This window comes from Lutra lutra, chromosome 17, assembly GCF_902655055.1.
Source record: "Lutra lutra chromosome 17, mLutLut1.2, whole genome shotgun sequence".
NCBI lineage: Eukaryota > Metazoa > Chordata > Mammalia > Carnivora > Mustelidae > Lutra > Lutra lutra.
This window is the reverse complement of record NC_062294.1, coordinates 13,034,693-13,049,994: the sequence shown is the minus strand read 5'-3', so window position 1 is coordinate 13,049,994 and position 15,302 is coordinate 13,034,693. Positions and strand designations below refer to the sequence as shown.

General features: G+C 43.1%; 1 protein-coding gene across 2 annotated transcripts in view; it reads left to right on the top strand.

The window, feature by feature from the left end:
* The window catches only part of HYDIN (HYDIN axonemal central pair apparatus protein), a 403,917-nt gene that overhangs the window by 331,547 nt on the left and 57,068 nt on the right, over positions 1-15,302 (top strand). For both annotated transcript variants that reach the window (XM_047711407.1, XM_047711408.1), the window contains 7 exons: positions 1,960-2,059; positions 4,008-4,107; positions 5,820-5,988; positions 6,428-6,666; positions 9,057-9,174; positions 14,023-14,227; positions 14,917-15,152. In XM_047711407.1, the coding sequence (XP_047567363.1) occupies positions 1,960-2,059; positions 4,008-4,107; positions 5,820-5,988; positions 6,428-6,666; positions 9,057-9,174; positions 14,023-14,227; positions 14,917-15,152 (1,167 nt within the window). The remainder of the gene's footprint in view (positions 1-1,959; positions 2,060-4,007; positions 4,108-5,819; positions 5,989-6,427; positions 6,667-9,056; positions 9,175-14,022; positions 14,228-14,916; positions 15,153-15,302) is intronic.

Below are 15,302 nucleotides of genomic sequence, written 5' to 3'. Positions count from 1 at the left end.
AGATGAACGAACGAACGAACGAATGAATGAATGAATGTATGTCATTGACTTTTGATGCTTGTTGCATCGATTCTGCAACAATGAAGGGATTATCCAAGCTTCTCTTTGAATACTTGCAGGGATAGAAAACTTACTCTCAAAGCAGCGTGATCTTCCTTTGAACAGGTCTATTAATTCTTCCTTGGGCTGGGTTCAGATTTCCAACTGTGACTTCCATGAATTAATCCTGTTTCTAACTTTTGGGTCCACTCAATAGATCCAGGCTCTCTTGTCACCTACCTATGACAGTCCTTAAGGTAGCTGAACACAGATACTTAGAGATTCATTTAATCAACAATTGGTTTTGAGTATCAGAGGGTGGTGGTCAACATTTTAAACACCAGTCTCTACACAGACAGGGTCTCTACACAATGACCCAGGCCGCATGGCTGGTGTAGGGTCCCAGCTTTGTCTGCTTCATCCTTCTGTGCTGGGTCATGGAGCCTCCAGGGGTTCCTGTGTGGGGCTGTGGAGGAGGCAGGCAAGATGGGATACTGGGAGAGGTCATGTGACAGATGTTTACCAGCTGGTATGGAAACATTTCTTTATTTTAGGGATGATATGGCATCCCTGTGTGTTCCAGTTAAAGCAGACACAGTGGGTTTCCCCTCAGGCTCCTTAAAGTTGTCTAAGGTTTCTCTTCCCCAGATTCCTTCAACATCTACATGAGGAAATGCCTTGCTTTCTGGTCCCCTTGGAAAGTGCTCTGGTGAACTCATTTTATTTTATTTGTGTACCTCTTAAATTGTTCATCCTATTTCCCTCAGTTACAAAATTTAACCTCTACCCTCTACTCCAAAGCAAAGGAAATAGAATGTTCTAGGTGCATGGCATCTATCAGGAGAAAGGTACTGTGTAAATTTTGGAAATGGTAATCCAGATTGTTTGTCTTGTTTTTCCCTCCTGCTGCCAGTCCTTTTTGTCATCTCTGTCAGAGGCTGAGCAGCAAAAGAAGGTAAAACTTAAGTGGGTCCAATTTGCTCTGTGGAAGGTTGGCAAAATGCTCAATGAAAGAAAAGATGGAAATTCTGAATTAAAACTTTAGTTTGGTGACAGCTACCAGTTTCCCACTTGACACCCAGCACAAGTCATGCAGAGCTGGTGACTTTATTTCTCAACTTGAGACACCACCGGAAAGGCAGGGGTATCCAGGAGAGCTACCCCCCATGGCCAACGGCTCTTCCCCTTGATGAATGGACAGTTTATCACCCCCTTGTTTGTCTCAGGAGTTAAAAGTAGGATCCAGCTGACAGCTGACAGCAGTTCAGGTGCTCCTCGGGACAGGGAGGGGACAGTGAGCAACTGGGGGATGGAGGCAGGCTTGCTTTTTTTTTTTTTTTTTTTACACTTCTAACTTGAATAGTAAAGGTGTTCACTTAAATAAAACACTTGAAATTTCCTGGAGAGAAACACTAAACACTTATTTTATATGAAAATCTAGTGCTTTTTCCATAGGTTGAACCAGAAACAAACAGAAGAATTCGGATTTATAAAATCAGTAAAGCAAGGGTGATTGACAACGTGCAAGTTTTCTGTTTCAACGGGCAGAAAAATGCTCTTCGGGTTTATTGTATTTAGAAGTTCCAAAGAACACTTTGCTTTGTATGTATACTCACAGCCCCCAACTTCAACAATGCAGTGAAAATCACGCAAATAATTTAAACCTCATAAGTGGACAAGATGAAAAATGCAGTCGCTTTTCCCCATTCTTATATTGATTGTCTACACTGGCGTTTCCCAAAGGATGTTACGAGAACACCAGTCATACCAAATGGTCACTGAAGACAAAAGCTAAATACATCTTTAAAATATTCTCTACCACATCTCCTGCTTCATCATTTCTGCTGCGTGGCACGTAGTTCCAGCTCCAAGTCCCCCATGGATCTTGCTTTTACTGAAGAATCCCTTTTACCCTAACAGGTTTTAGATGCAGAAAATCTTGTTGGTGTGGTTCAGATTGAAAACATCTTGGTCTTTGCAGAGTCTTACGACGTCGCCTTGGACATCACCTTCCCCAAAGGTCTGTTGACCCCTTCAGGGAAAGGGTATTTAGAAGTTACGTCTTTGAGTGCAATGTATTTCTTATGTAGAGGAAGACTAATGGTTGTTGGGGAGGGCGTGGAATTTGAGCAAATAGTGATGCAAGCCCCAGAGTAATGTCAGCAACATGACTACGAATCTTAGTTTTCTCCAGCTAGAGAGGACAAGGGGTGGCAATAATCACAAAGTTGGCAGAGCTCTTTTCCTACCTGCATTAGTCTTCCATCACTGCTATAACAAATTGCCACAAATTGTGGCTCGTAATAATACAGATTTATCATCTTACAGTTCCACGGGTCAGAAGTCCAAAACTGATCTAACTGGGCTAACATCAAGATATTGGCAGAGCCACGTTCCTTTCTGGAACTCTGGAGGAGAATCCATTTCTTCACCTTTTCTAGCTTCTAAAAGCTACCTACATCCTTGGCTCATGGTCCTTTTTTCTCCATCTTCAAAGCCAACATCGTTGGGTCAGGTCCTTCTCACACCATCATCTCTCTTATTCTCCACTTCTATTTCCCTCTTCTACTTGTGTAATGATTACAGTGGGCCCACCTGGAGAATCCAGGATACTCTTTCTATTTTAAAGTCAGATGATAGATAGACAGAGTCAGCTGATGAGCAACCTTAATTCCATCCATCATCCCCCCTTTACCATAGGACCAAGCAGATTCACAGGTTCATATGCATATTTACAGCATATTCATGGGGATAAGGACACGGACACCTTCTGAGGGCACAGAGCATTATTCTGCCCACTGCACTGCCTTCACACCCAGGTTAGACCCTCCCTGTTGGCATGCAGTTTTCCATTATTCTTGCTTCTTCTGCTTGCCCTCCTTCTCAGCAAGATTCAGAGAACATGAAAGCTGCCTCTTTGCCTAGATGTTATGAGTCTTATGTACAAGGATATTTATTGCAGCATTATTTGTACTAATGGAAGATTAGAAAAAACCTAAATATCTATTAAGAATGAAATGCTATCAGGGTGCATGGGTGGCTCAGTGAGTTAAGCCTCTGCCTTTGGCTCAGGTCATGATCTCGGGGTCTTGGGATCGAGTCCTGCATCGGGCTCTCTGCTCAGCAGGGAGCCGCTTCCCTCTCTCTCTCTCTCTCTCTCTCTCTCTGCCTTCTGCTCTGCCTACTTGTGATCTCTCTCCCTCTGACAAATAAATAAATAAAATCTTTTTAAAAATGAATGGAGGGGGTAAGAGAAGAATAAATGAAACAAGATGGGATTGGGAGGGAGACAAACCATAAGTGACTCTTAATCTCACAAAACAAACTGAGGGTTGCTGGGGGAAGGGGGGTTGAGAGAAGGGGGGTGGGGTTATGGACATTGGGGAGGGTATGTGCTATAGTGAGTGCTGTGAAGTGTGTAAACCTGGCGATTCACAGACCTGTACCCCTGGGGATAAAAATATATGTTTACAAAAAATAAAAATTAAAAAAAATGAATGGAACACTATTGCCATAAAAATAATACTGTAAATTATAGAACAGCATATCATGTGTATTATATGACCATTAAGATCACATTTACAAGGAGTTTTTAATTATGTGGGAAAATGCTTATGAGGCAGTGCTAAGTAAAACAATACAAGTTTATATGAATTATTCTAACTATGTTTACTATATTCTTGATGAAATATTTTTTAGCTACTAGAAGTTTTAACTAATGGAAAGCATGAAGGGAAGGACAGCGGTCCTAAGATGGAGGGAGCTAAAGTAGGTGCCAAAGCAGAGTCCATCGTTTGTTTGCTGAGACTCAGTTATGGGCAGTTTTCTCAGCTGCAGTGTTTTCAGAAAATAAATTTTCTGAGCTTGACACCATGGATTTTCCATGGGAACTTCTACAGGAAGTTCCTCTGCTTCTGATTCCCACGCCATCTAATCCTCCTCCCCACCCTGGTGGCTGGTCTCTGCAGGAGCTGAAGGAGGCCTTGACTTTGGGATCGTGAAGGTCATGGAAGAGGTGAAGCAGCCCCTCCAGCTGAAGAATCGTGGGAAGTATGAGATCATGTTCAGGTAACCTGGAATCCATCAGGCATATGGTCATCCACCTCCACTCATGGGGAGGAAGTGCTGTCTGGGAGATAAAAACAGAAACCTGACTGAGGAAATATAAGAACCATCTCTGTTTGTAGCCTCTCTCAGGCTTCAAATGAATGAAATTCCAACTGCTAAGAGCAGAGGTTTTCACGCTGCTCTCAACCCTGTGGCTTTACAGGGACCCTTGAAGTCCCTCTCAAAGCACCCGGAGCCACAGGGCCCTGGGGGTGGGAGAGAGACTCTGAGGGAGAGGTCGGGAAGAAGACATGCTAGGTGGGAGGGGAGGTCCGGGGGTTGGAGGGAGAGACTGGAGGTGGAGGCCTGGCCTTCAGCTGGCCTGTCCTCCTCTTGGCTCCAATCTGTTTCATAAGTTGACATTCCATGCAAGATTTCATATAAAAATGGGGCTTTTTCCAATTTTCTTTTTTTAGTTTTGAGAACCACTGTGTTATAGAACCCAAATGGTGGCCTGGTGGAGTAGAGCTCCAGCTTGTACTCATTTCTCAGGATGAGAAATGAAGGACTACATAAGAGATTTGTCAGAGAGGAAAGGGTGGTGCTGGGTGGGGGGAGGGAGGAGGTCACTCAGGTAGGGCCACACAACCCTTGGGGGCAATGCCAGCAGCCATGGCCAATCTGTTCTATGGAAGATGATCCTTCTCCTGGAAGAATTTGCGGTTGATAAAGGGACTTCCCCTCATAGACTTAGAAGAAATTCTGTGCATTCACCTTAGCTTCACTTCAGCTGAAAGAAGGCTGAAATGGGAGAAGTCCCACCTCAGGGCTACCATTCCTAGACCCATGCATTGAAATAGATAACTATAAATAGAAGCTTAACAAACCTAGAAGAAAACCACTGACCCCCTTGGAATTAGCGCTGAGTGGGATCCTGCTGGCTTCTGAGTTTTGTTGTAGGTTATCACAGAACGTTAGTTCTGCTCTTCTAGATTACATGGACCAGTCACCCTCAGGATGGAGCAAGTGATCAAAATTCATAGAAAGAATTTGCAGGAAAGTGAGGAAGCTCAGGCACCAAGCATGCAGCCATGGTGTGGCCATGTCTCCTGGAGCGTGGGGGTGACATTTAGGTCCCCAAAGAAACCCCAGGTGTCCCACCTCCGCTTGAGTTCCTTGCTCCTGTTGCAGTCCCTCTGCCATTCTCATGAGTCAGTTGCTTTCTGTGGCTTCCCACCTCATTCCCACTGGGCCATGGCCTCCCTTTCCACATGCCTCTGCTAAATGGCTTCTGCCCCCACTTTCTCTCTGTCTTTAGATCCCCTGGCTTCTGCATCACTGTTCCCTGTGTATGTGCTAATATTCAGTCCTAGAGAGGGGAGGAAGGGAGACAGAGAGAGAAAGGGAGAGATAGGGGGAGTGATAGACAGACAGAAAGATGAATTCATTTAGTTGGTCCATATCCAGCATCAAGTGTCCCTGTTGGACAGAGATCTCCTGCAAAGGCACCTCTTGACCTCAGGCTAGAGATGGCTATCTTTGCCTCAAGCATCACTCACCGGCCTAGTCAGTCCTGGCTGCAGAGGGGTGCTCACAGAGCACAAAGCACAGTGGGCACTTCCAGACACAGTGCTTAAGCAGACATGGCTGGCACTCAACCATCTGGAGTCTCCTCTCTAGTATCTTGGGTTCCCCAAAATGATTTCAACTGGCCTTTCATTCTCATCTTTCAGCTTTTCTGTGGACTCCTTGGGGATTTTGGCAACCAGTGTAAATTCCATGATCTCTATCCAACCCAAGAAGGGCTCATTAACCTCAGCGGAAAAGCCCACAAATGTCCAGGTGTTATTTCGTGCAAAAAAGGAAGTGAAGATTGAACACCAACCAATTCTGCGCTGTCAGGTAAAATAGCTCAAAGAGAGGATTCACTCAGTGACAGGATTGTGGGACTCATGTCAAAATAAATCAATAAATAAAGGCTACCTTGCCTAGCCCATGCTCCAGGGTTTGGTTATGTGGGGGGGTATGCAAAGTCATCAGCAACCAAGAGTGCCAGACAGGCAATAGAGCCGTGACCTTTGGAGAGCTGAGTTCAGACATCAAGTGCAAGAGAAGAGTGGGGAAATGAAAGAGGAGGTCAGCTCAGTCCACGTTGATCCATGGCTAATACCTAGTAAGTTTGATATCAGTATTTTCTAATACTGTTGGTGCAATAATATGAAGAAAATGAAAGAATGAAATTGGCTTCATGGCAGCAACGAAAACAGAGAATGAAGTAGACAGTCCTGGAATTCCTGGAGCATAGTGGCTGACATCTTCCCAATCCTTCCTCTCTTTCTAGATTATTGAACCCAATATCACAGAAGGAGGTGAAACCATTGCCAGCATCCCAATCAAGTTTTCTGTGAATGCGGTGTACTCTAAATACAACATCAGCCCCTCCTCCATCATCAACTTTGGGGCTTTGATCTGTGGCACTCGGAAAAGCACCACCTTCAGCATAGAAAATCAAGGTGTTACTGACTTCAAGTACGCCCTCTATAGGCTGACCGGGGAGAGCCCCATTCATCAAAAGAAAGTGTAAGACAAGTCTGTACTTATCTCGTGCCATTCTCTGGTTTATTAGTGCATTTTATTTTATGAAGAGCTTTCAAATATTTTATCTAAATTCACCCAATCCCCTTTTCATGGGGTGAGGTCATTAAGGTTTAGAAATGGCTTGTCTGGGGCACCTGGGTGGCTCAGTGGGTTAAAGCATCTGCCTTTAGCTCAGGTCATGATCTCAGGGTCCTGGGATCGAGCCCCGCATTGGGCTCTCTGCTCAGCAGGGAGCCTGCTTCCCCCTCTCTCTCTGACTGCCTCTCTGCCTACTTGTGATCTCTGTCTGTCAAATAAATAAATAAAATCTTTAAAAAAAAATAAGAAAGAATGAAATGGCTTGTCTAAGATTAGGCAAGAAATCACCAGTAGATCTCAGTTCTGAACCCACATCTCCGCCTTCAGATTTCATATGCTTTCTTACTGTCACTCATGTGATAGATTTAATTGAACAAATATAAAGTCCTCCATGTGGGGTTGTGTCTGTTGTCCTGGTGCTTCTAACATGCTGCAGGACTCACAGTAAGTCATTGTCCTATTTATTGTCCTGTAGGATGTGGAGGGACTAGTAGAACCACAAACAAAGTCAAAAGAAATCAGAGCTATCCCTCACATGTGAAGTGGCAGAAGGTACCCCAGAAATATAGACAAGGGAAGCACACTGCTGCCTTCTGTCTACTGGGCCCTGCTTTGACCTTTTCCTTATGAAGGCACTGTCACAATAGCTCTCTTAGTTGTTCCAAAGGCAAAACTCTGTATTCTTCACAAGGCAGCTCTTAATTCTCTAAAACACTTCACCTTTTTGCATGCTTTTGGCTTTTTTTTTTTTAAGATTTTATTTATTTATTTGACAGAGAGAGAGAGATCACAAGCAGACAGAGAAGCAGGCAGAGAGAGAGAGGGAAGCAGGCTCCCTGCTGAGCAGAGAGCCCGATGCGGGACTCGATCCCAGGACCCTGAGATCATGACCCGAGCCGAAGGCAGCGGCCCAACCCACTGAGCCACCCAGGCGCCCTGCTTTTGGCTTTTGATGACCATATCCTTTTCTTGGCAAATTAAGTATAGTTTTACCAATTCCCAAGGCTCTTTGTCCTAATTAATTGACTCCCTAATTAATCAATTAGTTTAAAATTGACTTTCCAGTTAATTGTTTTAAATCAGACATACCTTGTTTGTAATTGTTTTGCATTTTTGTAGATACCCTCTTCCATTGTGGCTAAGTTTGAACATATTAGGAAATGTTGGGCTAAGCTATCTAAAATCTCTTTCTAAAGAGAAAAAAGCCCTAGCCTTTTTTATTTTTAGCCTTTATAATAAAAGTTGGTGCATGATTCTTGCTTATTAATACTAATGTTTGCTTCACACACACAAAAATAAGTCTCTTCCTTCCAAATTTAATTTCAACTTAATTTATGCAACTTTTTTAGCATTTATTTTATCATAATTTAATACTGTTTATAAATATGATATATTTGTATTTGCTTTATGTTGTTTTAGTTTTAATTTGTTTTTCATCTTAGTGTGTACAAATTCGTGCAAAATACTCAAAGAAGGTTGAAATGTAATTGTTCTGGTCATTGAGCAAGTAAATGCTGAACTATATAAAACTCTCAAAAGCTTAAGATTGCACCTCAAATGTATTGGATGTTGTAGGTTAACTGGCCTCCAGAAAAACTAATTACTGAATAAACTAGCTTCAGGTGAAGCAAACAGAACTTATGTTCGAGCTATTGCCTAAACTCAGTTTAAAAACACCATGACTGGGGCGCCTGGGTGGCTCAGTGGGTTAAGCCTCTGCCTTCGGCTCCAGTCACGATCTCAGGGTCCTGGGATCAAGCCCCACATCGAGCTCTCTGCTCAGCAGGAGCCTGCTTCCCCACCCTCCTCTCTCTCTCTCTCTCTGCCTGCTGCTCTGCCTACTTGTGATCTCTGTCTGTCAAATAAATAAATAAAATCTTAAAAATAAATAAAAACACCATGACTATAAATGTGAAGAAAAGGGACAGAATCTAAGCTTTTATTTGACTTCTCATTTTTTTTAAAGTAAGATCAGATTACAGATTTTTCTACAAATGATTTTCTATAAGTAATTGTCACACACTGCTTTCCAGAGAACTCAAGTAAACACTTAAACATTATCATTTTGCAGCAATTTTCAATGTCCTTATGAATCATATTCAATAAGTCCAATGACTTTATAATTTTCTTATCATTGTTGAATGAGGTCTGCTAATGATAAATAAGCTGACTTTCCCAGATGCCCCCTTGGCTATCTCTCCCATTCTTGGGAGAAGAGACCATGCAATTAGCTGACAGATCGTACTTAATGTCACCGCCCCAACCTGAGGGTGTCCTCTTGCTTCTTTAATCAGAGTCAGCCATGTCAGACGTGCAAGATCCCGGGAAAGCGAGAGCTACTACAAGCCTGGCCCTTCCAAAGCAACCAAGTTGTCTGATGCAGTTCAGAAAGAAGTAAATGTCACAAACCAGGTGAGCACTCTTTTCCTTGTCAAAGGAACCCTATAAGGCTGCCTTCCAACTAGTTCCCTCCTGCCTAGTTCTTGCCACAGATACCTCCCTACACTAGCAAGATCTGAGCCTACCGTGGCAGCAATACTAGCTCTCTTGAAATATCACTTTTATTTTCAGGCAAAGCATTGACTTTTCTTTTGATATCCTCTTTTGTTTTAAAGCCTTCATTGGTTCTCATTGCCTTAAAATTAAGTTTCATCTCTTCATATATGTTTTAATCATGGATCATCTATTTATAAGAAACAAAGCCCATTTGGACTGGCTTAAATAAAAGCAGGTTTTAAGACTTCTGCTCTAGTAAGATGAAGTAAATATACTTCATCTTTCTTGCCAGAGTGATGTCAGAGAAGCCCCACTCAAACAGAAGATCTAAATAAGATTCTGAGTCTGATAATAGCTGAAATTCCCAGGTTTCAAATCAAAATCATGCATCATACCAAAAACGAGGAAGATCTCAAACTGGAAATAGGCAATAGGTGCCAGTCTTAATATAACTGTTAGAATTATCTGACAAAAATCGTAAAGCAGCCAACATAAAAATGCTTCAAAGAGCAATTACAAACATGCTTAGAACAAATGAAAAATAGTTAGTTCTCAGCAAAGCAAGAGAAGATGTAAAGAACCAAATAAAAATTTTGAAAGTGAAAAAATAACCAAAATTTAACTCCGTTGATGGGTTCAAAAAGAGGATAGAGGGGATAGAAGAAAAACTCCATGAACTTGAATACAGAACCATAGAAATTCCTCTCTCTTTTTCCTATTGCCCTCATAACAAATTACCTCAGACATAGTGGCTTAGGACAATACAAATTTTTTAGCTTATACTTCCGTAGGTCAGAAGCTTGACCTAAGACTCACCGGGGTATTGGCAAAGCTGTATTCTTTCCTGGAGACTTTGGGAGAGAATCCCTTTCCTTACCTTTTCCAGCTTATAGAGGACACCTGTCTTTCTGCGTTCATGATTTCCTTCCTCCATCCTTAAAACCAGCCCTGATGGATCAAGTTCTTCTCACATCACATGACTCCAGCTTCTTCCATAGTCACATCCCTGTCTAACTCTCTTAGGTTTGCTCCTTCCACATATAAGGACCCCTGTGATCACACTGGTCCCGGGATAATATGGAATAATCTCCCCATCTCAAGATTCTTAATTTAGTCATATCAACAAGGTTTTTTTTTTTTTCCATGTAGGGTAACATATTCGCAGGTACCAGGGATTAGGATGTGGACATCTTTGGGAAACAGTTATCCTACCCAATCTAAACAAGAGAAGAAATAAACTCTGTTTTGAGTTCTATTGAAAAATCTATTTGAGTCTAATGAATTAAAAAATGAACAGACCCTGAAGGACCTGTGGAAAAAATCTAATATCCCTGTCCTCAGATTTCCAGAAAGAGATAAGAAATAGGGTTGGGTTTTTTTGTTTTTTTGGTTTTTTTTGTTTTAGATTTTATTTGACAGAGAGAGATCACAAGTGGGCAGAGAGGCAAGCAGAGAGAGAGAGAGGAGGAAGCAGGCTCCCTGCAGAGCAGAGAGCCCAATACGGAACTCGATCCCAGGACCCTGAGATCATGACCTGAGCTGAAGGCAGAGGCCTAACCATTGAGCAACCCAGGTGCCCCTAGGGTTGGTTTTGTAGCAACATGGATGGGACTGGAAGAGATTATGCTGAGTGAAATAAGTCAAGCAGAGAGAGTCAATTATCATATGCTTTCACTTATTTGTGGAACATAACAAATGTTAGGAGAGTTAGGAGAAGGGAGTTGGGGGAAATTGGAAAGGGAGGTGAACAATGAGAGACTATGGACTCTGAAAAACAATCTGAAGGGTTTGAAGAGGTGGGGGGTGGGAGGTTGGGGGAACCAGGTGGTAGGCATTAGAGAGGGCATGGATTGCATGGAGCACTGGGTGTGATACAAAAACAATGAATACTGTTATGCTGAAAATAAGTTAAAAATTATTAAAAAAAAAAGAAATAGGGTTGGGCTGGGGCAGCTAGCTGGCTCAGTTGGTAGAGAGTGTTTTTATGTGACTCTTGATCTCTGGGTCATGAGTTTGAGCCCCACATTGGGGATAGAGATTATAAATAAATAAACTTTAAAAAAAGAAAAGAAAAGAAATAAGGTTGAGCTGAATAGGTACTCAAAGAAATGATTACCAAAAGCTTCCCAAATTTAGCAAAAGATGTAAACTTATAGATTCAAAATCTGGGCAAATCCCAAATAGGACAAACCTAAATAAATCCACACCCACACACATCATAGTCAGACTTCTCAACACAAAAGACAAAAAATCTTAACACCAGTGAAAGAGGAATGACCTTACATATAGAAAGGAAACTATTTGAATGACAGCAGATTTCTTATCAAAAACCATAGCGGCCAGAAGAAAATGGCTCAACATTTTGCAAGTTCAGGAAGTAGACAACTGTGAAGCCCGAATCTTACATATAGGAAAAATATGCCTCAGAAATAAATGGAAAATTAAAGTATTCTAAAATGAAGGAAAATTAGTTTGTTACCAGCAGGTCTCTCCCAAAAGACTGGATAAAGGAAGTTCTCTGAACAGAAAGTAAATAATAAAAGAAGGAATTGTGGAGGGAGCTAGCTGGCTCAGTCAATAGAGCATATATGACTCTTGATCTCAGGGTCATGAATTCAAGCCACACATTGTGGGTAGAGATTTCTTGGAAAAAAAAAGTCTTGGGTGGCTCAGTCAGTTAAGCGTCCAACTCTTGATTTTGTTTCTTCATGATCCCAGGATTGTGAGATGGAGCCCCATGCTGGGGCTCTGCACTCAGCAGGGAGTCTGCCCCTCCTCTCACCCCCTCAGATAAATAATCTTTTTTAAAAAGATTTTATTTGGGGTGCCTGGGTGGCTCAGTGGTTAAAGCCTCTGCCTTCGGCTCGGGTCATGATCTCAGGGTCCTGGGATCGAGTCCCGCATCGGGCTCTCTGCTCAGCAGGGAGTCTGCCTCCTCCTCCTGTCTCTCTCTGCCTGCCTCTCTGCCTACTTGTAATCTGTCTGTCAAATAAATTTTAAAAAAATTAAAAAAAAAAAGATTTTATTTATTTATTTATTTGACAGAAAGACACACAGTGAGAGAGGGAATATAAGCAGGGGGAGTGGGAGAGGGAGAAGCAGGCTTCCTGCTGAGCAGGGAGCCCAATTTGGGGCTTAATCCCAGGACACTGGGATCATGACCTGAGCCAAAGCCAAACACTTAACGACTGAGCCACCCAGGTGCCCTAAATAAATCTTTTTAAAAATCTTTAAAGAAAAAAAAGAATTATGAAACATCGAGTAGGAAGTAAAATCATGGCAGGCAATTATGTATGTAAATTCGATAGACTTCCCTTCTCCTCGTGAGTTTTCTAAATAATGTTTATCAATTAAAGCAAACATTAGAACACTGTCTGATATGACTCTAAATGGATGTAGAGGAAATATTTTAGACACTTATGAAAGGCAGAGAGTTAATAAGCAATTGATCGACAACATGGTAAATACTATAATTGAAGTGTGTGTGGAGGGAAAAGCTCCAGAAAGGTGAAGGAATAAGTTCTGTTGTTCCTCGTAACTGTTGCAAGTCACTGAAGGCTTCCTATATATATATATATATATATATACATATATAAAAATTTATATATATATAGGAAGCCTTCAGTGACTTGCAACAGTATATATATAATATATATTATATATATAATATATATATAAGATGATTAGTTCTGAGGATTTAATATTTGCTTGGTGACTCTAGTTAACAGAACTGTATTATATACTTGAAAGTTGCTGAGAGAGTAGATGGTAAATGTTCTCATCATACAAAAACAGAAAAGGTGATTATGTGAGCTGATACATGTTAACTAACATTATTGTGGTAATCATTTTGTGGTATATTCCAGTATCCAATCAGCACATTGTAGCCTTAAACTTATACAATGTCCTATGTCTATTATATGTCAGTGAAGCTGGGTGTGAGGGGAAGAAGAGGAAGGAAGCTCCTAGGAACCAGAGGAGTGTGTGATAGTATCCCATTTTCTGAGCCCTAATTCTGTGCCATATGCTAGGGGAAGTGCTTTACACACATTTCTTCCTTTGAAGCCTCCAGTGATTCAAGGTAGGGGCTTTAGCCCCATATCATAGATAGACAGACTCAGAGAAGTCACTTGCCCAAGGTCAAACAGTTAAAATCTAGCCGGGATGGGATTCAGACTCATGAGTATCTGACTCAGAAATCACAGCCTTGGGGGCACCTGGGTGGCTCAGTGGGTTAAGCCGCTGCCTTCGGCTCGGGTCATGATCTCAGGGTCCTGGGATCGAGTCCCGCATCGGGCTCTCTGCTCAGCAGGGAGCCTGCTTCTCTCTCTCTCTCTCTCTCTCTCTCTCTCTCTCGGCCTGCCTCTCTGCCTATTTGTGATCTGTCCCTGTCAAATAAATAAATAAAATCTTTAAAAAAAAAAAAAAAAAAAGAAATCACAGCCTTACCCGTCTGTGCCCCTCTGCCAGGAGATTCCCATCTGGTAGGACTTGTGCAATGTGGAGTATGTCTGTTTCCTTGAGCTTGCACTCTGTCACAGCTGGTCGGGAGGAATGGGCACAGACGGAAGCACTGAGGGAGCCCATCCCTGAAGATTCCCAGGGCTCTCTCTGTCTCCAGGAGAGAGCTGGGGTTCAGAGAGAGCCTGTGAGGAGAAGCCCCATGGGTCCCTCTCGACGCTATCTTATAGCTCTGGTAGAAGAGCTCTGACTGTTCCACCCCCTCTGCCTCCACCCCTCCCACCCCCTCCACCGTTCCTGCAGGCGCGTTTCACCCACGGCATGTTCACTGTGTACCCCGGATTTGGCTCCATCCCTCCGGGAGGAGTGCAGGCCATCACTGTCGACTGCGTGGCTGACCCCGTGGGAAGGTGTGAGGAATTCATGGCGATCGATATATCTGACCGAGACCCAAGAGACCAGCCTGCTGGCATTCCTTACAGCTTGCTGGCCGAAGCCTGTCTACCAGGTACTGGGCACTCAGATTGGACAGCCTCCCCCCTTAAAAGGCCCTCCCCCTCCCACCATGCATGTGGTTGGCACATATGTCCACACTGCTTCCTTTGGGTCCTTAGAACTTTCTGTAGTATCTTTAGCCATGTTTTTCCTTAAAGACTTGCAAGGCATATACCCCTAAAAGATGTTCAGCTTTAAACTCCTAGTCTTCCTGAGTTTGGTCCAGGATTCTCAGACAAATAGAATTATCTGGGAACCATGATGTAATGGGATATGACACAGGACCTGGGAACAACAAATCCGGCCATTCCCTGTGGACAACATATGCACAGAGAACAAGGGTCAGCGACTGCACATACTCTAACTTTAACTGAGCAGGATTCAAGTAAAGCACAGTGAGAACTCCTCTTGCTTTGACTATAGGAACCGCACAGCCTTGCGCCATGGGCCAAATGCCCACCCCAGATCCTGGATCTAACCTCTCCTTACCACTGGGAGGAACACAGGGTTGGTGTCTGACAGCCAGCAAGAACAGTGCAGAAAAGGAAGAGAAGATAGAATTTGCGCCATCACTCCCACCCCCTTGTGGGAATTCCCCTACATCTCCTCTATGACCACCCTCCGTCAAAACACTAACCTTCACACTAGCCATTACAGAAAGCAGGAGCTGGGCTATCAGGCCTCGTCTCTCCTTCTCCCCAGCCTTTGTGACTGACAACAATGCCGTGATATTTGAGGAGCACCAGATCTGCAGCAGTGCCACTCTGCTCAACATCCTCCAGACCATAGAGAGTGGGGGGCTCTTTGTGGAGGACGAGAACAAGTTCATGTTCTGCAACGTCCTGGTGGGTCATCAGGCCAAGGCTCGTTTCAAGATCAGCAACGTGGGGAAGATCGCGTGTGATGTGAACGTCGTAGTTAAGCCCATCTCCAACAAGGTAAGCAGCCCCAAATGGCGCTAGCCCACCAGAGCTGGCATGAAGCCTTGGAAGGAGCTCTTGAAAATCCTGCTGTAGAACTGCTAGAGCTGAGTGGGGACAACCTGGCTCTCAGGCCCTGCCAGAAGTCAGATGAGGTCACTGGGTAGT